Source organism: Saprolegnia parasitica, assembly GCF_000151545.1.
Source record: "Saprolegnia parasitica CBS 223.65 unplaced genomic scaffold supercont2.7, whole genome shotgun sequence".
NCBI lineage: Eukaryota > Oomycota > Saprolegniomycetes > Saprolegniales > Saprolegniaceae > Saprolegnia > Saprolegnia parasitica.
This window is the reverse complement of record NW_012156401.1, coordinates 614005-639004: the sequence shown is the minus strand read 5'-3', so window position 1 is coordinate 639004 and position 25000 is coordinate 614005. Positions and strand designations below refer to the sequence as shown.

The 25000-nt window shown below is 58.3% G+C and overlaps 12 protein-coding genes across 12 annotated transcripts; 7 read left to right on the top strand and 5 right to left on the bottom strand.

The window, feature by feature from the left end:
• Nucleotides 1-155: 155 nt before the first annotated feature.
• SPRG_02965 (hypothetical protein) lies at nt 156-1304 on the bottom strand. The gene is made up of 3 exons (XM_012341547.1): nt 1084-1304; nt 858-1040; nt 156-812 (listed from the first exon to the last, which is right to left on the bottom strand). Exons 1-3 carry the CDS (start codon nt 1279-1281, stop codon nt 246-248), a joined length of 948 nt encoding a protein of 315 aa, XP_012196937.1. The 5' UTR covers nt 1282-1304; the 3' UTR covers nt 156-245.
• Nucleotides 1305-1349: 45 nt separating this feature from the next.
• On the bottom strand, nt 1350-2013 carry SPRG_02964 (hypothetical protein). The gene is made up of 5 exons (XM_012341546.1): nt 1971-2013; nt 1810-1923; nt 1727-1761; nt 1587-1675; nt 1350-1521 (listed from the first exon to the last, which is right to left on the bottom strand). The coding sequence occupies exons 2-5, from the start codon at nt 1892-1894 to the stop codon at nt 1416-1418; spliced, it is 315 nt and encodes a 104-aa protein (XP_012196936.1). The 5' UTR covers nt 1895-1923; nt 1971-2013; the 3' UTR covers nt 1350-1415.
• Nucleotides 2014-2085: 72 nt separating this feature from the next.
• SPRG_02963 (hypothetical protein) lies at nt 2086-3408 on the top strand. Its single transcript, XM_012341545.1, has 3 exons — nt 2086-2152; nt 2205-2432; nt 2485-3408. Exons 1-3 carry the CDS (start codon nt 2141-2143, stop codon nt 3358-3360), a joined length of 1116 nt encoding a protein of 371 aa, XP_012196935.1. The 5' UTR covers nt 2086-2140; the 3' UTR covers nt 3361-3408.
• A 304-nt stretch (nt 3409-3712) lies between these two features.
• SPRG_02962 (peptide chain release factor 2) lies at nt 3713-5491 on the top strand (the record flags this gene model as incomplete). The annotated part of the gene is made up of 12 exons (XM_012341544.1): nt 3713-4022; nt 4067-4222; nt 4273-4350; nt 4400-4465; nt 4515-4591; nt 4639-4699; nt 4748-4821; nt 4873-5024; nt 5072-5129; nt 5182-5211; nt 5257-5327; nt 5382-5491. The coding sequence occupies 12 exons, from the start codon at nt 3713-3715 to the stop codon at nt 5425-5427; spliced, it is 1179 nt and encodes a 392-aa protein (XP_012196934.1). The 3' UTR covers nt 5428-5491.
• Nucleotides 5492-5931: 440 nt separating this feature from the next.
• SPRG_02961 (hypothetical protein) lies at nt 5932-8761 on the top strand (the record flags this gene model as incomplete). Its single annotated transcript, XM_012341543.1, has 16 exons — nt 5932-6086; nt 6134-6640; nt 6685-6720; nt 6767-6963; nt 7012-7091; nt 7146-7253; nt 7304-7432; nt 7486-7495; nt 7549-7647; nt 7692-7795; nt 7849-7980; nt 8033-8095; nt 8141-8235; nt 8284-8421; nt 8476-8535; nt 8590-8761. 16 exons carry the CDS (start codon nt 5932-5934, stop codon nt 8753-8755), a joined length of 2079 nt encoding a protein of 692 aa, XP_012196933.1. The 3' UTR covers nt 8756-8761.
• A 275-nt stretch (nt 8762-9036) lies between these two features.
• On the top strand, nt 9037-11407 carry SPRG_22114 (hypothetical protein; the record flags this gene model as incomplete). The annotated part of the gene is made up of 16 exons (XM_012341683.1): nt 9037-9182; nt 9234-9653; nt 9695-9751; nt 9800-9894; nt 9941-10020; nt 10062-10169; nt 10218-10349; nt 10392-10401; nt 10458-10556; nt 10599-10702; nt 10757-10888; nt 10945-10998; nt 11041-11142; nt 11195-11252; nt 11312-11331; nt 11378-11407. 16 exons carry the CDS (start codon nt 9037-9039, stop codon nt 11405-11407), a joined length of 1647 nt encoding a protein of 548 aa, XP_012197073.1.
• A 493-nt stretch (nt 11408-11900) lies between these two features.
• SPRG_22113 (hypothetical protein) lies at nt 11901-13131 on the top strand (the record flags this gene model as incomplete). The annotated part of the gene is made up of 9 exons (XM_012341682.1): nt 11901-11924; nt 11974-12225; nt 12285-12368; nt 12402-12465; nt 12497-12561; nt 12612-12750; nt 12800-12932; nt 13000-13030; nt 13087-13131. The coding sequence occupies 9 exons, from the start codon at nt 11901-11903 to the stop codon at nt 13129-13131; spliced, it is 837 nt and encodes a 278-aa protein (XP_012197072.1).
• An 831-nt stretch (nt 13132-13962) lies between these two features.
• On the bottom strand, nt 13963-15974 carry SPRG_02958 (hypothetical protein). The gene is made up of 5 exons (XM_012341542.1): nt 15313-15974; nt 14884-15215; nt 14727-14831; nt 14039-14654; nt 13963-13990 (listed from the first exon to the last, which is right to left on the bottom strand). Exons 1-4 carry the CDS (start codon nt 15883-15885, stop codon nt 14135-14137), a joined length of 1530 nt encoding a protein of 509 aa, XP_012196932.1. The 5' UTR covers nt 15886-15974; the 3' UTR covers nt 13963-13990; nt 14039-14134.
• A 79-nt stretch (nt 15975-16053) lies between these two features.
• On the top strand, nt 16054-19516 carry SPRG_02957 (hypothetical protein; the record flags this gene model as incomplete). Its single annotated transcript, XM_012341541.1, has 12 exons — nt 16054-16165; nt 16219-16355; nt 16409-17354; nt 17406-17659; nt 17715-17813; nt 17863-17970; nt 18024-18206; nt 18251-18338; nt 18394-18613; nt 18665-18998; nt 19047-19203; nt 19256-19516. The coding sequence occupies 12 exons, from the start codon at nt 16054-16056 to the stop codon at nt 19372-19374; spliced, it is 2757 nt and encodes a 918-aa protein (XP_012196931.1). The 3' UTR covers nt 19375-19516.
• A 236-nt stretch (nt 19517-19752) lies between these two features.
• Nucleotides 19753-21277, bottom strand: SPRG_02956 (hypothetical protein). The gene has a single exon (XM_012341540.1). It carries the CDS (start codon nt 21266-21268, stop codon nt 19793-19795), a length of 1476 nt encoding a protein of 491 aa, XP_012196930.1. The 5' UTR covers nt 21269-21277; the 3' UTR covers nt 19753-19792.
• A 602-nt stretch (nt 21278-21879) lies between these two features.
• Nucleotides 21880-23078, top strand: SPRG_02955 (hypothetical protein). The gene is made up of 4 exons (XM_012341539.1): nt 21880-22659; nt 22701-22762; nt 22816-22920; nt 22970-23078. Exons 1-4 carry the CDS (start codon nt 21918-21920, stop codon nt 23048-23050), a joined length of 990 nt encoding a protein of 329 aa, XP_012196929.1. The 5' UTR covers nt 21880-21917; the 3' UTR covers nt 23051-23078.
• SPRG_02954 (hypothetical protein) lies at nt 23022-24612 on the bottom strand. Its single transcript, XM_012341538.1, has 5 exons — nt 24312-24612; nt 24125-24264; nt 23750-24080; nt 23254-23700; nt 23022-23205 (listed from the first exon to the last, which is right to left on the bottom strand). Exons 1-5 carry the CDS (start codon nt 24576-24578, stop codon nt 23089-23091), a joined length of 1302 nt encoding a protein of 433 aa, XP_012196928.1. The 5' UTR covers nt 24579-24612; the 3' UTR covers nt 23022-23088.
• Nucleotides 24613-25000: the final 388 nt, after the last annotated feature.

Here is a 25000-nt window from a genome sequence, read left to right as displayed (position 1 = left end):
CTCGCATAATCTCATCATCGTCGTTCGGCACAGACACGCATGCACGAGCGAACGAAGCTCCGTAGCGCTTGGATATCATTGTTTCGACACGAGACTACTGCCCCAATGCTATCCACACATGCACCAAAGCAACAGAACACAACGAGAAGGTCAGAGGGTTGGTACAATTGTAACACTTTTGTGTTCCATAAAGCAGCAGCGGCACAGAAAGAAACGAGCACTTAGTAAACAACGAGAAAGCAATGCTACGTGGAGCAGCACGGGTCGGGGTTGCCTTCCATGAGCGGGCCATCGACGTCCTTGAAGAAGAAGAAGCCAAGTCCGAGGCCGAGAACCGCGGCGATAAACAAGCCCGTCTCGTACGTCATGACGACGAGCATGAGCAGATATGCGCCAGTCATGGTGCACATGTAGACGCCAGCCAAGCACGCCTTGCACCACATTGGCAGGCGACGCGACACAACGCGCGGGCGCTCGTCGCATGCTAAGAGCTCTTTCGAGAGCGCTGCATTGCTCTCGTCCAAAAGCGAATCGTCCAGCGACGGCTCGGACCACACGGCGACCGCATATCGCCGCGTCCAGCGCTGCCGCAAGAGCGTTTGGGCTTCGACGAGCCCCTCGACTGCGAGACCGAGGAGCACGACGCCACAAAACCCGAGTGCGTACTTGACGCCCGAGTTGAGCACCCACGACTCGAAGAAGATGCGCGGGCAAATGCCGTCGATCGCCGACTGGAACCCATCGTACATGCCCGTCGCACCGTGGCAAAAGCCTGACGTGTCGTTTTGAGGCGCCGCGACAAAGTACGCGGCCTAGCGACGACGTCAACAACTGCATCATCAAACGAGAGACCGTACCGGGTTGTCTAGAATCATCTTGGCGTGGTCTTCCGAGCACGCAAAGATCTTCTGGTTGCCATGTGGACCCCATGGCACCGCGTGCGTCAGGTCGGGGTGGCCGCACACGGGGCAGCCCATTTTGGCTTTGACGTACGGTGCAGGCAGCTGCGGCACGGCAACCGCACCACGCAGGAACGTTTTCTACGTCGTGCATAAGAGCGTGCAGGGCTAGCGACGAACGCACCGGGCTGCTCGTGAGCTGGTGAAAGTGGCCGGCCATGTCGCAGGCGTAGATGGCCTGATCGCCTTGGATGGCCTGCGCGATCGCCGGTACAGCGACCATGTTGCAGATGGGGCAGAACGTGTTGTCGACGTCTTGCTGCGCGATCGCACTCAGCGCAAGCAGCGCGAGCAGCAGGAACACGGCCGACGTCCGCTGCATGGATCTTTCGCCGGCTTTTGAGCAATAAATAAAATAAAATTCAACGGAACAAGTGGCAAGCTTTCGAGGGTGTGTTTAAAACATGTTGGAAACAGGTGTTACATATGATGTATACATGTGTTTCATACAATGTGTCAGCGCAGTGTCAGGAACGCCCGTCCATTGTCAAACTTGCCGTTGAAGAACGTGCCGCGCCATTCGACGCCGTCCTTGTCCGTGTAGCAGCCGCTCCCATGCATCCTAGCACGTACTCGTTTATATACTAGAGTAGAAATGGACTAGAGATAAATAGATGGGTCACATACTTGCTCTCGCGCCACTGCCCGACGTACGTGGCGCCGTCGCTCCAGCGGTATGTGCCGTCGCCACAGAACAGATTGGATTTGAATTCTCCCTAAAAACCCCAACAAAGTGTGTCTCTGGTATCAATCGCGACGACACATACCTCGTATACAGCGCCCGATGCAAACGAGTAGACGCCTAATGGGCACGACCCATGCCACGGTGGTCCACGCGTTGAACGTCTACCTTTGCCGTCCATAGCGTCCTTGCTCCATGCACCCGTGTACTTTTCGGGTCCGTTCCAGTAGGTTCCGTGGCCATGGCGCGTCATGACTTGCTGAAAGCTCTCAAATTCACCCTCTAAACAACACGTCCGTTCTCGTGTTGCGAGCTGAGAAGAGTCGCACCATACTTGCCGCCGTCGGGAAAGGTAAAGACGCCGGAGCCCTTGGCCTCGTCCGGCGTCTCGACCGGTGTCTCCTCGACCTCGACTGTCGCCGGCGCTTGCTTCTTGGACATGATCGTGGAATTACGAAACCGACCGTAACTGGGCGCTGGTTTGCCAATTGCGTGCAGGATGAGCAGCAGGGTGCGTCGCCGTCAGGGAGCTCCTCGACTTGGCTGACAGTATTCCCATATAGGAAACAACAACTGGCAACGCGGGACTCATCCTTCCAGGCAACACGGTCCAGAACTTTGCGTCGCGCGTGACGAATGCCGACGTGCTCACGCTCGCGACGAGCCTCCTCTCGACCGAAGTCACGGACCTCGAGGCCATCGATTTACAGCAAAACCGCATCGGCGAAGTCGACGAGGCCGATCCCGAAGCGCATTTGAGCGCCATCCGCGCACTCGCCAAGCTCTTTCTCGTAGTCTTCATGTCGGCGATGTCGGTCGATCACTCATGCCATGTCGCGCTAGAACACCGTGGATGGGTACAAGTGCGTGCTGGTGCGCGTCGACTTGAGCGGAAACGAGATCAATAGCGACTGCATCTCCATCTTGTGCACAGCACTGCGCAACAACAAGACGATCAAGTCGCTCAACCTCCGGCGCAACCCCATGGGCAACGAAGGCGGCATGTTTGTCGCCGAGATGCTCGAAGGCAACACGTGCCTCGAGGCGCTCGACATAGGCGACACGGACTTGGGCCACGGCAGCCTCATCGCCATGGCCACCGCCTTGTCCCTCAACGAGAGCATATCCAGTATCAATTTGGACAACCCGCTCTTGCGTACGCTCGAGGAAGAGGCACTCCAGCACCTCGGGAAGATGCTCCAGAACAACTCGACGCTCACGCATGTGAGTCTGTGCAAACACCACATCTCGGACATTGGCGCCCAAGTCCTCGCTGAGCGCTTACTTGACAACAAGACACTCACGAGTTTGCACTTGCGCGCCAACAAGATTGGCGGCTTTGGCTCGGAAGCCCTCGCCGCGCTGCTACTGAGCGGGTCGCGCATCGTCGAGCTCGATTTGACGGCCAACCGCATGACCGACGAAGGCGCAAAAGCTTTCGAAACCGTGCTCAGCGCGTCCGAGACGCTGGAGACACTCTGTCTCGGGTACAACTCGATCGAAGACGACGGCCTCGCGCGCCTGGCGCACGGTGTTCTGCGCAATGACAGCAGTGGTCTCAAGAAGCTCTTGGTGTGGGGCAACGACTTTGGCGCGAACGCACCTCGCGCATTTGATGCTCTCCACGCCCAGTCGGCTCGCAAGCTTCACATGGACATCCTTACCTACACGGTGGACGGTACCGTCATGATTGCCAAGAAGATCGCGGACGAAGACTAATCGCACCAATCACAGTGCGTTTGGACCTCATTTCAATAAATCCTGGACTTATTTGCGGCGTCTATGCCGAATATAAAGACCTCGACAGGCGAGGATGTTGCACTCGTCCAACTTGCAAGCGCCATCAAGCCGTGGGCGCTGCGTTCCACAACATGTCATTATTGATGTCCCGACATTGCACTCCATGGGATTTGTCGCTGGCTCCACCCTTGCTCGCGGCACCTGAGCAGCTTGTATGTGGCACATCCGGATAAGGCGAATGGCAATGCCGAAATAGAGGACGGATCCGGATTAGTGCAGCGTTATCATGTGGGTCGTCCAGCGGCGCATGACCCGCGCTTGGCCGCGCAGCATGCTCGTCGGCGCTCGGCGCGCATGGTTCAGCTCCGACGACGTCGACCGTGCAACGAAGGCCATGATTGCAGACTTTTGGTCGACGCACGACGCTACGAGCACAGACGTGGCGCTCATCGCCAAGGTGCTCGCGTCGCCCTCGCACACGACTGCGCTTGCACAGCTTCGCGTCGCCTCGCAATCCAATACGCTCTGGGACGACGCCGCCAACGCTGCGAAGCTCCTGCAGCAGCTCAGTGTTCTCGAGAAGCGCGACGCAATGGCCGACCAGCTACAACAGACGCTCGACGAGACCAAGGAGCTCTTTGGTACGCATTGCCACCTGCACAACACGCACCACAAGCAAAAGTAGATCTGGCGCTGGAGGAAAACGAAGAGGACGTTGTTGCGGGCTGCGTTGCGTCCGTGGCGACGGCGTCGATGTCGGCCAAGAAGCTCCGCGCCGAGCTCCTCATGTCCGAGCCCGCCGACCCGTCGTCGTGCTTTCTCGAAATCCACGCTGGAGCCGGTAGACTACGTCGCGATATCCAGGATTCGTTTAAGTGGTTGACCATGTAGGCGGTACCGAGAGCTGCGACTGGGTCGACATGTTGCTGCGCATGTACATGCGTTGGGGTACCGACCAAGGGTTTGCAAGTGCGTCTTCCCATATAGCTTAGAAATGGGGTCATATCGCCTTCTCTAGCCGAACTCGTGAATGCAGTGCCCGGCGACGAAGCAGGATACCGGTCCGTGTGCTTGCGACTCGACGGTATATGGCATCTCTATCATCTCTCTTCTTTAACGGAAAGCATGGGTAGGTAGCTACGCGTACGGCTGGACGCGCACCGAAGCCGGCGTCCATCGGCTCGTTCGCATTTCGCCCTTCGACAGCGCGGTACTTGAAACTCCCATACAGTGCCGAGCACTGAGTGCAATGTGTAGTCGCGACGTCACACGTCGTTTGCGCAAGTCCGCGTCTTTCCGCTGGCGGCGGCGATCCCAGGTGCTTGCATAGTGACGAGGCGTCATGGCAATATGTGTGGGACTGCAGGTGCGAGTGATATTCGCATTGATGTCAAAGACCTGCGCATCGACACGTACCGCGCGTCGGGACCGGGTGGCCAAGTACGCAACCTCCTCTTCTAGCTGTCTGTCCATATTGCCTTATCTTTGTAGCACGTCAACAAGACGGAGAGCGCGATTCGGATCACGCACTTGCCGACAAACATCGTTGTGCAGTGTCAATCGGACCGGTCGCAACACCGCAACAAGGACACGGCGATGGAAATGCTACGCGCGCGTCTTCTGCAGCTCGAGCTCATCGACCAGTGGGTTGCCATGTCGACGTCGCGAAACATAATATGGTCATGTGCAGGGAAAACGAGCGGCGCAAGTATACGCAAGGCCTTGGTGACAACGGCTGGGGCAGCCAAGTACGACGAAAATCAATTCCTGGATTGAAATGACAAGCTTATGACACGGTAGATTCGCTCGTATGTGCTGCACCCGTACAAGGTCATTACCGCCATAACGACGCTAAGTTTACGACTGGCCCTGTAGATGGTCAAGGACCATCGCACCAACGTCTCCAAGTCGAATACGTCGGCGGTGCTCGACGGCGACATCACCCCGTACGCATTAAGTGACGTGTTTACGTCCCTTTTCTTGTACTATGGACCCTATAGATTTATCCAAGAAGCCCTCTTAGCTACGGCAGCCTGCGTCGAGTAACCTCTCTAACCCCTCTAACCTCTCTAACCTCTCGGTTCGAGTACCAATGTCAATATACAGAAGCATAATCCTGCATCGCGTTGCCCTTGCCGCCCTGCAGCAAGAGCATTTCCATTCGAACGATAGTACACAAAAGTCGCCCCTATAGCTACGCTCCTAATAACGTGATCCGGTTGCTGCGAGGCGCCTTCAACGAGGCCGGATCGCGTCCTCGGCGGCGTCGGCGTGACGCGACACCGTGACGCGGTCCCCGCCGCGCCTCGATTATTGCGTAATCAGAGGACCTGTCGCGTCATCGTGCTTTCCCGGCCTACGAGCCTCCTGACGGTCCCTTGGCGTCTGGACGCGCGCAGAGCAAAGGGCAATGTGACCATCTTGGCCGGCCGACCATCGTTGTCGACGCGGCCACGTCACCGCTCGGCGTGACAGTTTCAAATGTGGGTGCCGGAGTTGTCTTCCGGAGGCAGCAGCCACGCACTAAGAACACGCAACTTGGAATTGGCCATGTCGTGGGTCCTCTCGATCGCCGGCGCGCTGGCCGCCATCATCGCGTTCTACCTCTGCGCGAACCGCCTCGTGCTCTTCTTCAGCACCATTAGCTTCCAAGACGGACCGTACGTCCTCGGCGTCCACCAGTGGCGCAGCAACAACCGCGCCGGGTACGACCAAGCGCCTCCATTTTCGCGCCTCAGGTGTGTGTGGCTAGGCCGCACTGGTGCAACATCTGCGAGTCCGTGGCCTACGGCATCCGCAGCAACGTGGTGAGCTGCGACATCTGCGGCATCACGGCCCATGGCCGCTGCGCGCTGCTGTACCTGCGCGGCGGCGGCCTGCCGGAGCGCTGCGCCTGCAAGGTCGCGGCCGTGCCCATCGACTCGGACGCGCGTGCGCTCGAGCAGCATGCGTGGGTCAAAGGCAACATCGATCCGCTCGACACGTGCGACATCTGCGGCCTCTTCTGCGGCAGCATCCTCGCGCTCTCGGCGATCCAGTGCGCGTGGTGCCATCGCCGCGTCCACGAGACGTGCTTTCACAACGGCGGCATTAGCCCTGCCTGTGACTATGGCCCGCACGAGCGCCTCATCCTGCCGCCCTCATCGATCCGCATCCAGCCCAAGCCGACCGTGCTCTCGTCGGTCAAGTCGGCGGTGCAGAAAATCAAGTCGCGCGCGCTCCAGCACCGGTCGTCGTCCTCGAGCAAGCTAGCAACGACGTTTGCTCGCGCTCTCCAGCAGCATGTCTGATATCGATCTGTAGGGACGACGATGCGTCGCCGATGAAGACGCGCTCCGGGTACGTGCGATGCGCTCGGCCTATTGGTGCTGATCTGGCATGCTAGCACGGTCCGCCAACGCCGGGCGACCGAAACGAGCATCACGCCGCCGCCGTCGGCAGGGTACGCGTCTTCTCTACATTCTAGCTTGTGGCTGGACGCAGGATGTAATAGAGCCACAACGACCGAGGTCGTTGAAGTCGATACAGACGAGATGCTGCCGTATGTTATCGAGCAGCCCATCGGATCGACGCCGCTCTTGGGTACCCGTCCAAGGTCCCCATTTCGATGCTGCATATATCATTTCGTAGTCTTTATCAACAGCCGCAGTGGCGGTCAAATGGGCGTCTACGTTCTTCGACAGCTGCGCAAGTGGCTCAATCCCCTTCAGGTATTTTGATTTCGGGTCTCGTCTACCAGTTGGCAGAAATGCTCTTATTGTTAGATTTATGACCTCTCGGTGCCCGGTGGTCCTCGTCCGCCTTTGCTGCAGTTTCGACACGTGACGGCGCTTCAGATCCTCGTGTGTGGCGGCGACGGCACGGTCGGCTGGGTGTGATCGCTCGCTCTTGGTACTTGGTTGTCAGCGGCGATTGTTTCTAGGTGCTTGGCACGATCGATGAGCTCGTGGCACAGGGCTTGCTGCGTCAACCTCCCGTGGCGATCTTGCCGCTTGGCACGGGCAATGACCTCGCGCGTATTTTGGGCTGGGGCGGCGGCTACTCGGACCAGGTACTACGCGTCTCACCTTGTGTTGCCTTTACTCATATCGCTGTTTTGTATAGCGCATTAGCGGTACTTGACTTTACTGCGCTTCGTTGTCGTGGGTGCTAATACATTGGGTATAGACATCCTCTCGGACCTCGAGAATGCGCACACGTGCCTCCTCGACCGCTGGCGCGTCGACCTCAACGGTGCCAAGCACTGTGTGCTCAACAACTACTTTGGTACGTGGCGACTTTTGGATTTCTTTTTTACATATCTAACGTAGGCGTCGGTGTCGACGCTCAAGTGGCACTCGAGTTTCACGAGCAGCGCGAGCGGTCGCCAGCGCTCTTTATGAGTCAGTTTATCAACAAGCTCTGGTACAGCCGGGTACGGACCGCAGACAGAATCGACGCGCCTTGCTGACGTTGTTCTGCACGTAGTTTGGCGCCAAGAACTTTATCACGCGGACGTGCGCCAATCTCGAAACCAAGATCCAGCTTGTGTGCGATGGCGAGCCCATCGCGCTGCCGTCGGGTATCGAAGGCGTCATCGTCGCCAACATCAACAGCTATGTACGTACTCTCGTTTGCCTGTCTGGAATGAAACCAATATGGATGGGCGTAGGGCGGCGGCTCGGTGCTGTGGCACGACGTCGACGTCGACAACGAATATACGTTTATGCAGCCGGTACACCTCGTCCTTGGTAGATTGGAGGATGCAGTGCGGCTATAGCAGGGCCAGCAACGCTTTTTGGACCTGCCTCGATGCAAGATGGTCTGCTGGATGTCGTGGCTGTCACTGGCACCCTTCATTTGGGCCAGCTCCAGGTATCGTGTGTAGGAACGACGGAGGTATGTATGCTCATGGGGTGCTAGGTCGGGCTTTCGAAAGCAATTCGTCTCTGTCAATGCAAGCACATTGAAATCAAGCTCCTCGAGCGACTCCCGATTCAGATTGACGGCGAGCCGCGCATGCAAGACGCATGCGACATTGACATTTCGTTCTTCCACCAGGTACGACTTGGATGCTTCGTGTACCGGGACGAAAACAAGGCGGATGTCTCCTAGGCCTTTATGCTCGGCAAGACGATCGAAGAGCGCGACACGGTCGCCCGCCAGGTCGCAGAGGTACTCATTTTGTCCTACCTTCGTATCCAGTTTCTGCAATGTTACTGGATCTAGACGCTGGATTGGGCGGGCCATTCCAAGATCATCACATGGACACAGCGCGACATTCTTCTCGCTGAAATCGTTCGGCGCGTCAAATCCAAGTCGCTGCCGACGAAGCGGTCCTCGGTCGAGTACAACATGTGATAAGACCCCCAAATACGAGCTTGCAGCCTCATAAAAAGGATACATGTATGGGGCTATCAAATGCAGTGGGGCGCTCGCTCGGTCGCAGGTAGTTTTACAGAGCAAGGCATGACGACAGACGTTTGTGGACGCGCAAACACAGTTGCATATATACCAGTGGGGACTGTGGTTACGCGCTCCGTGGTCCTTGCGACGGACGTTGTTTATTTCGCTCGAGGGTTCTCGCCGTACAGACTGCCACGTCAGATGGCGAATCATCCGGATGCGTATCCGGACAGAGAAGGCTCATTTTTCAATTTGCTCCCACGGCCAAGCATGAACACGACCATCGCCGTCGTCGTCGCCGCTGTCATCGCTGTCGTCGTCGCGCGGACCATCTGCCTCTGGTGCCTCAAGCACCGCTACCAAGGTAAGCCCTACGTCCTCGGCCGTCACCAGTGGCGCCTCGAAGACCGCGCCGGGTACATGTGCATCGTCTGCCGATGAACGTGGGTCTCATGTCGCCTGGATAGACCTCATTGGTGCAACGTGTGCGACTCGGTCGCGAACAACGCGTGGCGCTTCGTCCTCGCATGCGACGTCTGCGGCAAGAAGGCGCACGAAGGCTGCGCTCTTTGGCCATCGGGCGGCGACCAAGGCTGCCGGTGCAAAGTCGCCGCCAACGCGACCCACGACTCCCATTTGTGGGTCAAGAACAACTTCGACTCGGGCAGCTATTGTGCGATTTGCGACGCCTCGTGCTTCCGAACGACCTCGTTCCAGTGCGCGTGGTGCCGTGACGTGGTGCACGCAGCGTGCGGTCGCACCCAGACGTGCGGCTACGGGCCGCACCGTCGCCTCGTCTTGGCGCCGACGTCGGTGAAGACGCAAGACACGTCGGTAGCAGCTGCCAACACCACGCAGCCGGCTGCGCTGTCGCAACAGGCGATCATGTACATCACACGTTTTGAGCCCACACTGTCCTTTTCTGTAGGAATTTGATTCGCATCTTTGGCTCGGCGACGGTCGTCCGACACGCGCCCGTTACGGGGTACCTTGCATCCTGCGAGATGGAGCCCACATCCGGACGATCGCGTAGGACGGCAACCAACCCGATCGTCATCCTGGACGACGACGTCGACGATGTGCAGCCGTACACGATCCAAGCACCGCGCACGACGACACCACTCCTGGGTACGATGCATGAACCTATTTGCCATGCATGACCGTGAAAATGCAGTGTTTATCAACGGCAAAAGCGGCGGCCAGCAAGGCGCTTACGTCGTGCAGCAATATCTCAAGCATCTCAACCCGCTTCAGGTGCGCCTACTGCTCCCGCCACACTCGTGTGATTGGGTTAGATCTACGATTTGCATGCCTCGGGCGGTCCGCGAAGCGCGCTCATCCAGTTTCGCCACGTGCAAGGCCTCAAGATCGTCGTGTGCGGCGGCGATGGCACCGTGGGCTGGGTGCATTCTCTTGTCTTCTTTTGTGGGGTATGTATGTATCACGCATAGGTGCTCGGCGCGATCCGCAATCTCGTGGAAGAGAATCAGCTCCATTTTCAGCCCCCTGTCGCGATCCTGCCGCTCGGTACGGGCAACGACCTGGCGCGCTCCTTGAACTGGGGCGGTGGCTACGCTCGTGGGGTATATCCTACCTTTACGATAGCCTATATTGATGCTGCGTAGCCCATCTCTGGTACGACGACGCCTTGCGCTTGACGCATGCTCAAGCTGGCGATGTTATTGCCGTAGACACGTTGCGCGACATTGCCAACGCCGGCACGCGCGCCCTGGATTGCTGGCGCATTACCATGACCGGGCGGAAGACGAGCACACTCCAGAACTACTTTAGTAACGCGCCTGCTTTCTCGGTCATTTCACGTCCATACGTAGGCGTCGGTGTCGACGCGCAGGTGGCGCTCGAGTTTCACGAGAAGCGCAAGAATTGGCCTTGGCTCTTTGCAAACCAATCGACCAACAAGGTCTGGTACGCCGGGGTACGTCGATGCGCTTCGTGGCTACTGGTATGTGTACTGCAGCATGGTATATAGTACGGTGCCAAGAACCTGGCCGCGCCGACGTGCGCCAATCTCGAGACCAAGATCAAGCTGTATTGCGACGGCCAGCGCATCAAGCTCCCCGACGACACGGAAGCGGTCATCGTCACCAACATCGACAGCTACGTACAAACTACTTACTTGTCTACCCCCTGTCGTCATGTTTTGTGAATCGAATATAGGCTGGCGGCACCAAGCTTTGGCGCAATGATGCTACGCCCGCCTATGGCCAGCCGGTATTCGATGCTATCTCGTCAAACGACGAATGCCTGCCATAGGACGCGCAAGGCCAGCGCACGGCGTTCCACCCGACCGCTATGGACGACGGCCTCCTCGATGTCGTGGCTGTCGGCAGCACGATTCAGCAGGGCGCCATTCACGTATCGTGCTGCTCGTTTTCTCTGCGCTGGCTACCAATGTTCTGTATACTAGCTCGGACTCGCCAGCGCCACGCGCGTCTGCCAAGGCATGTCGATCAAGCTCAAGCTTTGTGAGTTGCTGCCTGTCCAAGTCGACGGCGAGCCCCACTCCAGGACATGGGCTCCATAGACATCAATTTCTCGCATCGGGTACGACTCGGCGAAATATGATCACATGATGTATGCTATTTGGTAGGCTGAAATGCTCGAGAAGGCGCTTGGCTGACGCCGTGTCATCGAGGTACATCGCGACATGCATCCCAATTGATGTTGCAATGCTGGCGCTTGTAGTCGCTGGACGAGTAGACGACCTCCGTAGATCAACCTTCCAGTGGACAGTCTACTAACTACTTACAGTGTGCTGCACTGAAAACGTGGCGCCGTGAACTCGTATCGATACTGTCGACACTGCTCGACACATCGATGCAGGCTTGCGGCCCATCGTTTTCTCGGGAGCACACTGCTGTGGTATGCCTTCTTCATCTACTTTGCATTACAGTTGCGATCTTGGTACTTCTATGGAGAAGGTAGATGCATGAGCGGTCGCAAGAATTTGATGTAATCGAAAGTGCAACCTGCGATCGCCAGCTCACGACCAAGATCATCATCCCGATTCGGACATTGCCTCATCCTAATCCTAATCTGACTTGAATCACGCCACCTTCCTGCTTTGAACTAGGGCTCGATCTTCATTTTCAATCGCGCCCGGAAGAAGGAGCATGGAGAACCGAGTGGAAGACGAGGTCTGTGTGTGTGAATCATCCAGGATGGTGGTTCATCCAGCGGATGTAGCTCCGGGCACTTCTGGAAGTCGACGACGCCCTCCATGCAAGCCTCGGAACTGCTATCGACGCCTTCCGCGACCTCTTCCCGACCTCGAGCGACCGCGTCCGCCAAGAGACCAATACCATCCGCGGTCAAATCGATCTCCATGCGGCGGCGCTCCATGTGTCAGACTCGACAAGTACAAGCGCCAACAAGATGTTTGAGCGCTGCGTCCTCCTCGACGACGTGCACAACCTCGTGCTCGCCCACGAGCTCTTGGTACGATCCATCCTTCCTTCCCATGATGCAGCGACCGACGCATCCTTCTAATGACGTAGTGGAAGACGTTCTCGACGGCGGCGCTGATCCTCTTTCGGTGGATGGACATGGAGCGCTGCGACGCCGCCGGGTCGTTAATCAAGGTGCTGCATGGTCATGCATGTTCATTGCATTAGGTGGCTGAGCTCTACGCAGAGCAAGGCGCGACGCGACAGCGAACCATCGAGTACGTGCTTCTGCGTATCTTCTTACACCTCATGGATGGATGTAGTTCTCGAAATAATGCTCTGCGAAGCCAACGCCGCCATGAAGACGCTTGTGCATCCAGACGCGCTCGTACATTTCCAGCACCTCTTTGCGCAGTGATGCTTCTTGTCATGATATAGGTGACGCTATCGATTGCCAATATGTGCTCCAAGCCGGTCGTCGTGGACGCTGTCTCGATTTGCTTTGTGCACAACGGCCGCCTGCTTGAGTCGACGATCGAGCTGCATGAGGTGCTCGGCGTCTCCGACACCTCGTCACGTGCGTCGTTCGTTTCTGTATATGTGTCGGGTACTGACGGCGCGCGCAGTGCACCTTGGTGTCCACCTCGGCAACCTTGCGTCACGACCATCGACTCGCCGCTGCTCTCGTACGCTCGAGCCATTTGAAGCACTACCGGACGTCACATGGCACATGGACGGCGGGCATTGCATTGCTGGTCTGTACGCAACCGTTGATTCCTCCTTTCTCTTGGGATTGGAACGGACCCCTTGAACCCATCGACTCTAGCTCGCTCACGAGCTTCTTATCGAACCGACACGTAGCTTTGACGACTCGACATTATTTCATCCCCTTGGTGGTACCAAGGTTTGATAGATGATTTTTGGCTTTGCTAGCACAGACCGTACGCAAGTCACGTAAAGAGCTGCCATGCAACATAAAATGATCCGAACGAAACGTAGGCACAGAAGCAGGCACTCTTGAAGGGTGCGGACGATAGAGCCGTAGACGCGGCGGGTCGACTCCATGAGCCATCGACAAACCTGGCTCTATGTCGACGTGCTAGGCTTGATCGTCAGATACGTGCGGGTCGCAGCACGCAGGTTGGGGGCGCTGGAGACGTAGTAGAGAAGGGGCGTGAGAGTATAGCAGGCGTCAAAGCAGGCCGTGGGTTACTGGTTGCAAAGCCACTTAAAGACGTCGGCGCGCTGCAATCTTGCGGCATTGGAGATCGCGGACGGCAGGCTGAAGCGTACGTCGTCCCAACGCTCCTCGATCATCGCCGTTATCATGTTGCAGGTCTCAAAGCAGACCGCTCGTTGCAAAGCCCAGTCCTCAAAGCGCTTAAAAGCCAGCAAACAAGGTGCAACGTCGTTCATGTGTCTCTTCAGAAAGCAAGGATGCTCGAATTCTGGCGACGGGGAGGGCATACATATTGGCATCGTCCTGGCACCTCGCATAGAGCTTCAAGTTGGCCTCGGGGTCGACCGAGACGGCTGCTGACGGTGCTCTTCCTACTGCGGGTTGAATGTGAAATGCGTCAATCAAAAACAAAATTTCTGCGCGACGCTTCATTGGCTGTATTTTGACCAATGGAATCGCGACAGTTGCGGCGAAGATCCATTCGACCATCATTCTGACGTCGTTGTGTCGAACGCAGCTTGCAGCGGGCCACGAGCTCGCTGTATATCCGCCACAGCTCGGACTTGTGTGGCTGCTGCGGCGGCGCGTTTGATCCTCCAAGGCCACATACAAGGCCCGCGACCCATGTACATCAAACCTTGGCGACGGGCGATGATGCGTTTGCAGGTCTTTTCGCCCATGGTACCTGTATGTGTCGCTAGTTCAACGCTGCTTCAGTGTTGGAGGTGCATGACACCACAGCCAGCCGTCGACACGCCCATTCGCTTGCCATCGAAGCGCTCTAAACCAATGATTTTAGCTTGGACACGAGCTTATCGAGCTGGTAATTCTGCGCCGCTTCAAGTCGCTCGAGCCCCGAGACAGATTGTTTTCGTCGCATTGGCACCGACCGACGGGCGTCGGCAAAGGCACGGCAGTGGTGCCACTCGAGGACATTGGCTTGGATCTCGGTGAGCACTGTGACGAGCTCGATGAAGCCCTTGCGCCGAAGCACTTTGTCCGCGTCAGCGTAGTACTGGAAGATGATGAGAAGCGACGGCTCGTGCTGAAACCAAAACATCGGACCAAAGTGTTCGCAGATTGCGCTTTGGAACGTCGAGGCAAACCTGAGCCCGTGCGTCTCGGGCCGCGGAATGACCGCGTACGACTGCTCGCCCCACTTTGCGTAGAGGGCATGGATGGCTTTGAGGCCAGAGGCTTTTGCGACAAGGACACCGTAGTGGCGCCGCGGCGACTCGCCGATTGTGAGCGGGAAGAGCTGCCACGTGTCGCGGAGATGTTTGCATGTCCGATGGAAAAACCTATCATAGTACACAGTACACCGACGTGTTAGTCATCCGAACGCCAAGAAAAGAGAAAAGACAACGACGCACCGGTTGGTCTGACGCAGCGGAATCGCATCCTGGTACGAGAGATACTGCAAGACCATCTCGAACGCGGCGACAGGCAAGATGGTGAGCGCGCCGGCAGCAACGCTCCTGGACCACGACATGTCAATCGTGGTGATTGGTGCAGACGTAGGATTAGTACGTGTAGGGTGCACAGAATGTCACGAGTGATGGCAATTGGGTGAGAAGAAAGCGTTTCTGTGCGTACACGACACCTGTCGTGTCCGGCAGAAGCACTTGGAGCGCGAGCAACCCCGTCTGCGAAAACACCCGCAGGTGCTGCGCATCGCAGACCACAATGTCGCCCGCGTCGCCACTGGTCGCATCCTCTATCGCAATCGCGACGCTGTGCGGGCTTGGGACGAACCAGTAGAGGATGAACTCGCCGAGGTGCGAGAAGACGCTAACGCGGTTGTTCTCGCGGTCGGCAACGAAGAGCTCGGCGCGTTTGTTGACTGCCACGTCGCAGGGTGACTACACGAAGTGGAAAGAAGACGATGAGGCGGACCCCTCTCACCACATCCTACTCTGCCACTGGCTCCATGGACCAGAGTGGGACTTCTCGACGTACGTTGAACTGGTGGCTCTTGTCACCAAATTCGCCAATGATGCGCACCAACAGTCCTTGCGGTGTCACGATCTTGACGCGGTGGTTGCCCTTGTCGGCGATGACCAAGTGGCGACCGTCGTGCGTATAACTCAGACCCGCTACAGTCTGAAACTCGTCTGCGTCATTGCCTGGCTTCCCAAAGTGCCCGAGTAGCTCGTACTGCATGGAGAACACTTGAATCCGGTTGAGCTTGGCATCTGAGACCGCAAAGTGGCCATTCAGCGCATTCAGCGCAATGCCGACGGGCTCGATGAATTTTCCAGGGTTGCCGCCGCGGCTGCCGATCGAGTGGAGCACGGCGCGGGACCGTACGTCCAGCACGCGAATGCACGCATGGGTCACGTCGCAGACCAAGAGCGTGTGGTTGAGGCTGTGGACGCAGAGGCCACCCAAGACGCCGTGCGACGCGGCGTTGACGGCCTGCGACCCGAGCACGCGGACGCTGCCATAGTCGCGGCCGAGGTGCAACGATTTGAGGACGCGGCGCGCTGAGAGGAATGTCGCGCGCTTCGCAGCTGCGTCATCTGCGCCCATGATGCTTCAAAGATCCCTGGCCACTGCACTCTTGAGCTTCAACAAGTAGCTTGCGAATCCGATGGATGCCCTCGTTTGTCGGACTTGGGTGAATGTCTAAATTTAGAAGCCGCCCCGTCGCACGTGCCTTCATCTTGGTGTTTGTATGCCGCTTCGAAATTTCAAGCGATGGCCGGAAGCACGACCTGCATTCTGCGTCCAAATGTCAACGTCGGCCAGACGGCGATTGCAATGACCGACGACAGGACCTTGCTCGATGCGCTCTTCGTGCACCTCGACGGTCACACGCATGACGCGACGACGCTCCATGCTCATGGAAAGACTATCGTGTAGGCAACAAGGACAACCGGGTGTGTGTCGACGACTTGGCCGGCGCGGTGCGTGGCCTCCCGCTCGCAACGGCGTGGCAGCTCATCACCGAGATGGACAGCACGGGTGACGGCTTCGTGCCACGCGACCAGTTTTGCAGCGTAATTTACCGGACCGACGACGATGCATTTCATTCTCATCTCTGTTTGCGTAGGTGTTGTCGAGCCTTGTTGCCACCGACGCGACGGCAACGCCCGAGGCGTTTAGCTGGGTTGGCATTTACAAAGCCTTTGAGCGCCGCCCGCCTTCGCCGCGCACCGAGACACCATTGGATGCACCACCGAAGATTCCAACGACGCGCGCGCCGACCGTGGACAAGCACGCGGAGCTCGCCCGTGAGATCTCGCGCCGCCGATCCAGCAAGAAGGACAGTAGTGCGTCCGAGGCGTCGCCCATGAGCAGCCCGAGTGCCTCGCGTCACTCGATGTCGTCGATCGACGACGCGCCGCGTACGAGCTTGTCCAAATCCTTCGTGTGGCCGCCGCCGGCGTCCGCGCCGGTGCCGCGCCGCCGGTCGCTGGTCAAGTCCGCCTCGGACAGCAGCTTCCCGACGCACTTGGTCTCCGACACGCTCGTGGCCGTGCCAACGTACGGCGCGTCCAAGAACGTGGCGCTTGTCGTCGCCAAGCGCAGTACCTCGACGAGTCCGCGCGCGCGGTCGTCCGTCTCGGTGGCGTCGCTCCAAGCCCAAGTGCTCGAGACGCTCGATGCAATCCGCGTCGCGTGCAACAGCTGGACCGACGCCGATGCGGCCACCGCCACCAAAGTGCACTTGCTCTTGCGCCACGTCGACACGATGCTGTCGCTCAAGACGTTGCCGGCGCAGATTGGCGCGGCGCTCCGGGGCTTCGACAAGTCGGCGCTCGCCAGCGTGGGCAACCGGCAGCACGCGACCGTCTCGATCCAGCAAGTGCAGCAAGCGACCAAGATCCGTGCGTTCCGAAAGCAAGTGCTTCGTCAAGTCAACCCGAACGTGCCCGACCACGTGGCGACGCTCACCGAGCTCTTTCCCGATTTGCTGCCCGACACGATTGCGCAAATGTACGGCGCATGCGCGCAGGACCTCCAGAGCTGCTTTGACGTGCTCTCGGGTCTCTCGGGTACTGGACCTCTCGATGTCATAGCGATAGGAACGTATGGACTGTGGGTAGACTACACGGTGCTCGAGAAGCAGCTCTCGCCCAAGCAGGCCACCTTTGGCAAGCCAGCATGCTTTAGCGACTCGGAGAGCGACGACGACCCGCTTCTGTCGCCGTCCAACAAGGACTCTGCAACGCCGATGCTCGCGAATACGTTCTTCTGTGTGCCTGTGACGCCGGCGCCAACAGCGGCCCACAAGGCGCAGATGACGGACGCGCTCAAGGACTCGCTTGTGGCCGCCATGGTGCGCTTCGAATCCAGCCAGGTATTGTCTATCGAATGCATGGCAACTTGACCAACTTCCAATAATATCATACTAGGATTTCGAGGGCATCATGAACGGCTTTGAGACGGTCGTGCGCGGCCTCTCGATCGACACGTCGCATCGGCGCGACATTTCCATCTACCCGCTCCTCAAGGTAATACATGTCTAAATTCCATGCATCCACTGCATGCCTCCTGTTTTAGCACGGCCTCAAGCGGCTCCTCACCTTTCGCCAAAGCCGCATTTTCGAGATCCTCGACGCCAAGCAAAAGTCCCATGCGCTCTACAAGAGCCACGCGGCAGCGGCGCGGGTACGTCCTTCTTCCAACCCATCGATCGACACAAGTCGTCTCATCGCTACTAGCGTGTGTGCATTGTGGGCGCAGGCCCTGTTGGCTTGCGCACGGCGATCGAGCTCGCGCTTCTCGGCGCGCAGGTCGTCGTGCTCGAGAAGCGGCCGTCGTTCACGCGGGAAAACATCCTGCACCTCTTTCCGTGGGTGGTCCACGACCTCACGAGCCTCGGTGCCAAGGCCTTTTACAGCCAAGTACGTCTTGGCCTGTTGGCGAAATGTGTCTCATAGCATTGTAGTTTTGTACCTCGTCCGTCTACTTCCACGTCGGGACGCGCCAGCTCCAGTGCATTTTGCTCAAAGTCGCGCTCCTCCTCGGCGTCACTGGTAATACCTATCGACAGGATGGGAAAGGTGTATCATCTCAAGTATGCATCCGTAGTCCTTGGCAACACGAGCTTTGATGGCGTCATGGCAACCGACGGCGGCTACTGCGTGAACGCGACGCCGGCGCTGCCGTCGCACTTGCAGCACGTGTCGGCGGTCGTCGGGGCCGGTGGCATGTACGACACGGTCGGCGCGCTCGCCAACATTCAGCGCATTGCGTTCTCGCCGAGCCCGGCGTACGGCGTGTTGGGCTATGTGGCCAACACGCGCACTCGGTACGGCTTCGATCCTCTTCGTGCCACGCATTTTGATGATTTTTTGTGTAGCGAGGAGAGCCAAGTGTCGGAGTTTTCGTGGGGGTACCAATACAACCAGAAAATGTTTGGCGAGCTCCGGGACCTCGGCCTCGACTTGGAGAACGCTGTCTACTACCGCGGCGAGGTCCACTACGTCGTCATGACGCCCAAGGCCAAGAACTTGCTCGAGCAAGGCGTGTTGAAGCAGTCGAACCACACGCCGCTTGTGCACCCCGACAACATTGACGCGACGAAGCTCCGGCAGTTTGTGACAAAAGCCTTCGAGTTTTTCAAGATTCCGATGCAAGGCCCGCTCGAAGGCGCCAACGTGTTCGACTTTAGCCGCACCCTTCGTGCGGAAAAGGTAGCGACTCGACGGGCTCGAACCCTGGACCTTATGCTCGAATGCTAGGCGTCGGACGTGCTTACGGACGGCGCCGCCAAGCTCTACGTGGCGCTCGTTGGCGACGCGCTCATGGAGCCGTTCTGGCCGCAAGGGCTTGGCATCAACCGCGGCTTCCTCTCTGCCCTGGATACGGCCTATGCGATCACGCAGCTCGACACCAAAGGTATACAATAGTGTCTTATGGACAATATGCCTCATGCATGTCGCATGCGTAGACGACGCAGTGCTCTTGGCCGAGCGAGAGAGTCATTACAAGCGGTCGGCCGCGCTCCAGCTCGACAGCAACATTCAAAAGTACACGATCGAGCCCACGTCCCGCTATGGCCCGCTCTAGTCCCATCAATCTATTCGATCGTAGAGTAGCAGATGGTAGAATTATAGACTGTAGATAGTAGAATTGCAGATAGTTAGTGCACATATTCCCTCGGAAAACTTAAAGAGTCGTAAACGTAGATTAATTAAGGTTCAAAGCTCGCACCCTCCAGCTGCCACCTGCAGCACATGGCCACAGCACTCACGCGACAACCTACTGATGCACAATGCCGTCCAGTACATGTACCCAGGCGACGGCTCTTCGGACCCAGTAGGGTTAGGCGTTAAACACAGAACGGACACTACCTAGTTCGTGACCGCGTCACGCAGAGCTCCGTGTGCTGGGCATACCTCACACATCGATGGCCATTCGACCACCAAGCAATGTCGCAAGAAGGTTGACACAGTCGTCGATGCATGCATATAGTAGGGATACTCGATTAAAAGCGCTTGGGCGCCGTAAACTCCTTGGTCCAGCCCGACATGTCGATCGGGTGCGAGTCGGGCGTTGCGGTCGCGTCTTCCTGCCAGATCTTGATGGTTTTGTCGGCCTCGGCCGTGATCAAACGCAGCCCCGTCTTGTCAAAGGTCGCGGCGTAAATGCCGGCCTCCGAGTCGAGCGACCCGGGCTGCACGATCGTGGCTTCCTTCTGGAAGTTGTAGCCCGTGGTGTAGTCCCAGAAGCGCATCGTGCCGTTGTCGGCGGCCGAGACCGCCACGTTGTCTTGGTTCATGCAGACCGCGTTGATGATCGCGTTGTGGCCCGAGAGGTTGCGGAGGAACTTGCCGTCGCGCGTCTGCCATTTCTTGAGGTTGTCGGCCGCGCCCGTGAGGAACGAGTGGTCGTTCGGCGAGCACGCCATCGCACGCACCGCCTTCTTGTGGTTCGTGAGCGTCGTCATGGCCTTCCCGGCCGCGAGGTCCCAGAGCTTGACCGTGCCGTCGGCCGCGCCCGAGAGAATCTGCGGGTCCGTCGGCTGCGTCTCGAGGCACCACACCGTGCCCTGGTGGCCCGAGAGCACGTGGATCTGCTGCTTGGTGCGCATGTCCCAAACGCGCGCGACAGCGTCGCGGCCGCCGGTCACAAGCACGTCGAGCGTCGGGTGCAGCTTGAGGCTAAAGACGCCGGAGAGGTGGCCGTGGTAGCTGCGGATGACCTTGTTGTACTCCAAGTCCCAGCACAGTACCTTCTTGTCCTCCGAGCACGAAAAGAGGTACGGGTGGCGGTCGCTTACAGCGAGGCCGCGGATCGCGTTGATGTGGCCCGTCAGCGTGAGCTTGAGCTGGCCGGACGCGAGGTCCCACACCTTGATCGTGCGGTCGGCCGAGCCCGTGACAAACCACTCGTTGGTCGGGTCGACAGCCACGGACCGGACCCAGCCGAGGTGCCCCGCAATCACGCGCTTGAGCTTCCATGGCGCGTGCCACTGCGGCTTGGGCACCTCCTGCGCTAGGCGGCGGCGCACAAGAGCTGTCGACGACGACGAAGCAAACTGCGCGCTAAATGTCGTCTCCTTCTTGTACTCGACAAGCGCCGAATTGTGGGTCGGGTTGGCAGCGGCCGCTGCCGCTTCTTGCTTGGCGAGGGCTTCGACGGCTTTGCCAACAACGTCGGCTGTCTCGTCATTGGCGTCGAGCGCAGGCACCTCGTCGGCTACCGTGTCGATGACCTCGGCGACGACCGGCGCCGGGATGTTTGTGGCGACCGTCGTGACCTTGGCCTTCTTGAGCTGGCTCGGCTTGATCTCGGGCACGTTGGCATACCGCGCCCGGAACTTGACCTGGATGTGCGTCTGCTGGCTCTGCTCGTCGACGTCAAAGGCCTCGGGCTCGGCCGCGAAGAGCTCGCGCGTCCGCTTCACGCTCCACGTCGCCTTGGCTGCGCCACCGTCCACAGATGCCACCTCGGTTGCCATCGTTTGAATCGAACGTGGGCAAAACCTGCCGCTGGGATTTACCTATCTTCCGGATACTCCAGCGTATCCGGTTCTAAGCGATCTCAAAAGATCGGTCACCTCTTCGCCATGTAAACACTACATGATGGCACCGCCGTTGCAACGACCGCGTCGTGCATCAGCTCGTGCGCACGCAATATTTCCTCACACAGGTATTGCACCTCGTAGCACTCTTCACGGCCAAATCTGTCCTCGCTTGCTTGGCCGTTTGGGACAAATCAGTTTCTCCCACCCTTCGAACTTCGTTTTTGCACTACGAAATTCGCTCGCGCTGTCCAATCAGCGTTTTTCTCGCACTGGCCGCGTGTATTTTAATTCGTTTTTCGTGCTGTCAAACGGTGCGCTCGTCGAGGTCTCTGGTTCGATTGCGCTCTCTGGCGCTTCCTTCTCAACTGCCGACATGTTTATTCGGCCCACTACCGTATGATACATACCGATGCAGTCGCTGCTACGCGCTACCTCATTAATATCGCCGCATCGTCGCCGTCACGTCCCTGCGACTGGACGTATGCATTTAAATAAATACACGCATTAAAATACAAAAAAACAATCCACTCAACTAAAAAGTACAACGCGAAACTCAAAGTGCAATTTGGTCTGTCAAACGAGCATGGACACTACTGTTGCGATCGTCCTGCCCGTCGCCGTCGCGGTGCTTCTCGTGCTCCTCATTGTCTCCAAGGGCGTCAAGATCATCAAGGAAAAGGAGGTCATGGTCGTCGAGCGCTTTGGCCGCTTCCACACGATCCTCACGCCAGGCTTCCACGTCATCATCCCGTTCGTGGACACGCCGCGGACGCACCACCAAAAGTACATTGTCGACGTCAACGCGCGCTTGACCCTTGTCGATAAGCGGAATCTCTCGACGATCTCGACGCAGAACGAGGTGCTCGACTTTCCCAAGCAGCCGGTCATCACGCGCGATAACGCCGCCATCTTCCTCGACGCCGTCCTCCAGTACTCGATCACGAGCCCGAAGACGTACATTTACTCGGTGCAGAACCTCCCGCACCTCCTCAGCGTCCTCCTTCAAGCGCAAATCCGCAATGTCGCTGGCTCGCTCGACGTCGACCAGATCATTGAAGACACGGCGCAGATGGACCGCGTCTCGGGGCTCATGGACGCCGCGTCGGTCCAGTATGGCGTCAAGATCTCCATGGTCAAGATCCAGCGCGTCGACGCGGGTCGACTCAGCCAAGTGCTCGCCGCGAAGAAGCAGGCCGATCTCAACAACAAGGAAATCATCATCCAGGCCAAGGCGTCCAAGCAAACGACGGTCATCAACTCGGAAGGCAACCGCGATCGCATGATCAAAGAGTCGGAAGGCGAGGCCCAGCAAGCGCTCTCCCGCGGTACACGCCTTTCACATACCTTGTCGCTCATCGTGTCGTAGCGCGTGGTGAAGCGCAAGCCATCGTCAACGCGGCCAACGCCGAAGCCCGCAGTATCAAGGAGGTCATTCTCTCTCGCCTCTTTCTCAGAGACAGTCGCCTCACAATTGAGTCTAGATCTCCAAGGTGGTGACCCGCAGCGGCGAAGACCCGCTGCGCTACCTCCTCGCCCTCAAGTACATTGACGTCATGCGCCAGATCATCTCGCTCCGCCAGACCGAGGTACGAAGGCAGCGCTGCTCTCCCGCATCGCATCTCACTACGGTGGTAGGTGCAACTCATGCCGTTCGAGACCACGTTCCTCCAGACGATCAAGGGCTTTGGCCTCAACACAGTCGCGCCCAAGTATTAAGCGTCCAGCGAATCGTGTCTTGCATGCTATATCTCTTCTCACGTCGGCCGACCCCACTGGGTCGTCTTTGTGGCGGGGTTATAGTAGTAGTCGTTGCCCAAAGCATCGGTGTAAGCCTCCCACGGGTACGGCAGTGGGGCGTGCGCATAGTGTTCCTACACACATATGAGCGCATACATCGACGCCCGGTGCTATCAAGGTACCGCTTGGAACGTGGCGACGATGGCCTCGAGACTGCTCATGTCTCTTCGGCGCGGTCGTGCTGGTCGCTGGGGCTTGAACGGACAGGCCGCGAGCTCGTCGGCTTGGCGGGCTTGCTGCTTCTGACGCACCAGCGCGTCCTTGGCCTTGGCCCACTCGATCGCCTTGTGAAAGAACGACGCGTCGTGCGACGGCGGCGGCGTCGAGATGTCGGCATACGGGTTCTGGAAGGTGCACGCTTGCTGCTCGTCCTGATCTTGTTGCCAGCGCATGCGAGCGCTTCTCGCGTCCTTGGCTTCCTTCCACTGCAGCTGCCGCTCGTAGATGGCGCGGGCTTCGGCGGGCGTCACTTGCTTGGCACGGGCCGGCGGGCTTACGGTAGACGTTGTCGCGGGCGGCTTGGTGCGCTCCACGAGGCGCAGACTCTTGGCGCTCATCTTGCGCGCGTTCTAATCCCGTTCCGCTCGGACGTGTACATGGACAAAGGGGTATACCTACCCGCAGTTGCGCAGCTTCGGCGGCTTCAGCGGCGCGGATGGCGGCTTGCTTGGTCTGGAATTCGCGCGCTTTTCGATACAACCGGTCGCCCACCGACGTGGATATTGCCGTGCTGGAGGGCAATGGCTTTGCGGGGGATGCGTGTGTCGTGGAATCGGCTGCTCGGTTCGGTGCCTTGGCGAGGCCATAGAGGCGGTCATGGACGCTGCCGTGGCGCGAGAGCTTGGACGAGTGATACGAAATGGCCGGGCTAAACGTACACTGCGTCGTCTCGTGGACTGCTTGCTTGGAGGCCTGTTTTTGGGCGTACACAAGGCCCAATTGCTGCAGCCTAATATCGAGCGCCTCGAGAAAAAACTGGAGATATCCTCGTACCGGTCCTCCACCTTGAGGCTCGGGTCCACGAGCGACGGCTTGCGCCTCTTCATTTCCAAGAGCGTGCGCGAGTGCGCGTTGACAACGCTACTCGGGACCTCGTCGTCGGCTTTGCTTTTCTCGCTTGTGGCGACGCACCGCTACGTCAAGGAGCTTTGGAGCTTGGGGCGAGAGACTCGATGATTACCTTTGGCAGAGGTGCCTTGGGTGGTGGCAGGTCGTACGGGCGACTGTAGGACGGTCGGTGTTTCGTTGGCGGCGGCGACGTTTCTTCCGGCGCGTCGGCTTCGGGGTTGGCGACCCTCTTGTCGTCGTCATAATAGTGAGGCTCGTGGTTGGCCTCGGGGGCGACCACCGACTTGCGCAGTTCGTGGCTGGTGCTCTTGTTGTTGTTGTTCACGCTGCGTCGGTGCACGGAGCCAGTGCCGAGGGGCAGAATCGCATCGCGCGCCATCTCAGCGGCCTCTTGGCGACTGTTTCGTCGTAGAAAAGTCGGCCAAGAATGACAGTTGCGCCTCAAAGGTCGCACGCATATCGAGAGAGTACAATATGTGCAAGGAAATCATACACGATTATTCCCTCGAGTCTGTGCTAGTGCGGTGCCAGCCATGTCGTACGGTGGCAGGACCTATGTCGCGGCATGGGCGCACTCGTAGAACCGAACCAGCCGCGCCTCGGATGTTGTCCTACTTTATGCAGCCGCGTCAAAACGCTGGATGTACTTAAACTGTCGCCACGCTTTCCCCATGGCCGTGTGCATATACTCGATATACGTTGGCACTCGTCGTCGACTTCAATTGCAAAAAGCAGCCAGCCATATCTTATTGTACACCTCGATGCCTTGGTGAGAGAGCAATGGAAGTCGTCTCTCGGTAT

What these genes read in the sequence shown, in the direction of transcription:
- SPRG_02963 (XM_012341545.1), top strand. An exon ending in CACTCGCCAAGCTCTTTCTC is followed by an intron (nt 2,433 to 2,484) that starts GTAGTCTTCATG and finishes ATGTCGCGCTAG; the next exon opens with AACACCGTGGATGGGTACAA.
- SPRG_02965 (XM_012341547.1), bottom strand. Translation starts at nt 1,281, where the DNA reads ATGCAGCGGACGTCGGCCGTGTTCCTGCTGCTCGCGCTGCTTGCGCTG. An exon ending in ACCAGCTCACGAGCAGCCCG is followed by an intron (nt 1,041 to 1,083) that starts GTGCGTTCGTCG and finishes TGCACGACGTAG; the next exon opens with AAAACGTTCCTGCGTGGTGC. An exon ending in AGATGATTCTAGACAACCCG is followed by an intron (nt 813 to 857) that starts GTACGGTCTCTC and finishes CGTCGTCGCTAG; the next exon opens with GCCGCGTACTTTGTCGCGGC.
- SPRG_02958 (XM_012341542.1), bottom strand. Translation starts at nt 15,885, where the DNA reads ATGGGCGCAGATGACGCAGCTGCGAAGCGCGCGACATTCCTCTCAGCG. An exon ending in ACAAGAGCCACCAGTTCAAC is followed by an intron (nt 15,216 to 15,312) that starts GTACGTCGAGAA and finishes CACTTCGTGTAG; the next exon opens with TCACCCTGCGACGTGGCAGT. An exon ending in ACATTCTGTGCACCCTACAC is followed by an intron (nt 14,832 to 14,883) that starts GTACTAATCCTA and finishes GTCGTGGTCCAG; the next exon opens with GAGCGTTGCTGCCGGCGCGC.
- SPRG_02955 (XM_012341539.1), top strand. Translation starts at nt 21,918, where the DNA reads ATGGACACTACTGTTGCGATCGTCCTGCCCGTCGCCGTCGCGGTGCTT. An exon ending in AAGCCCGCAGTATCAAGGAG is followed by an intron (nt 22,763 to 22,815) that starts GTCATTCTCTCT and finishes AATTGAGTCTAG; the next exon opens with ATCTCCAAGGTGGTGACCCG. An exon ending in TCTCGCTCCGCCAGACCGAG is followed by an intron (nt 22,921 to 22,969) that starts GTACGAAGGCAG and finishes CTACGGTGGTAG; the next exon opens with GTGCAACTCATGCCGTTCGA.
- SPRG_02956 (XM_012341540.1), bottom strand. Translation starts at nt 21,268, where the DNA reads ATGGCAACCGAGGTGGCATCTGTGGACGGTGGCGCAGCCAAGGCGACG.
- SPRG_02964 (XM_012341546.1), bottom strand. Translation starts at nt 1,894, where the DNA reads ATGACGCGCCATGGCCACGGAACCTACTGGAACGGACCCGAAAAGTAC. An exon ending in GGACGCTATGGACGGCAAAG is followed by an intron (nt 1,762 to 1,809) that starts GTAGACGTTCAA and finishes CGTGCCCATTAG; the next exon opens with GCGTCTACTCGTTTGCATCG. An exon ending in CATCGGGCGCTGTATACGAG is followed by an intron (nt 1,676 to 1,726) that starts GTATGTGTCGTC and finishes TGGGGTTTTTAG; the next exon opens with GGAGAATTCAAATCCAATCT.
- SPRG_02954 (XM_012341538.1), bottom strand. Translation starts at nt 24,578, where the DNA reads ATGGCGCGCGATGCGATTCTGCCCCTCGGCACTGGCTCCGTGCACCGA. An exon ending in CCAAGGCACCTCTGCCAAAG is followed by an intron (nt 24,265 to 24,311) that starts GTAATCATCGAG and finishes TCCTTGACGTAG; the next exon opens with CGGTGCGTCGCCACAAGCGA. An exon ending in CCGAAGCTGCGCAACTGCGG is followed by an intron (nt 23,701 to 23,749) that starts GTAGGTATACCC and finishes GAACGGGATTAG; the next exon opens with AACGCGCGCAAGATGAGCGC.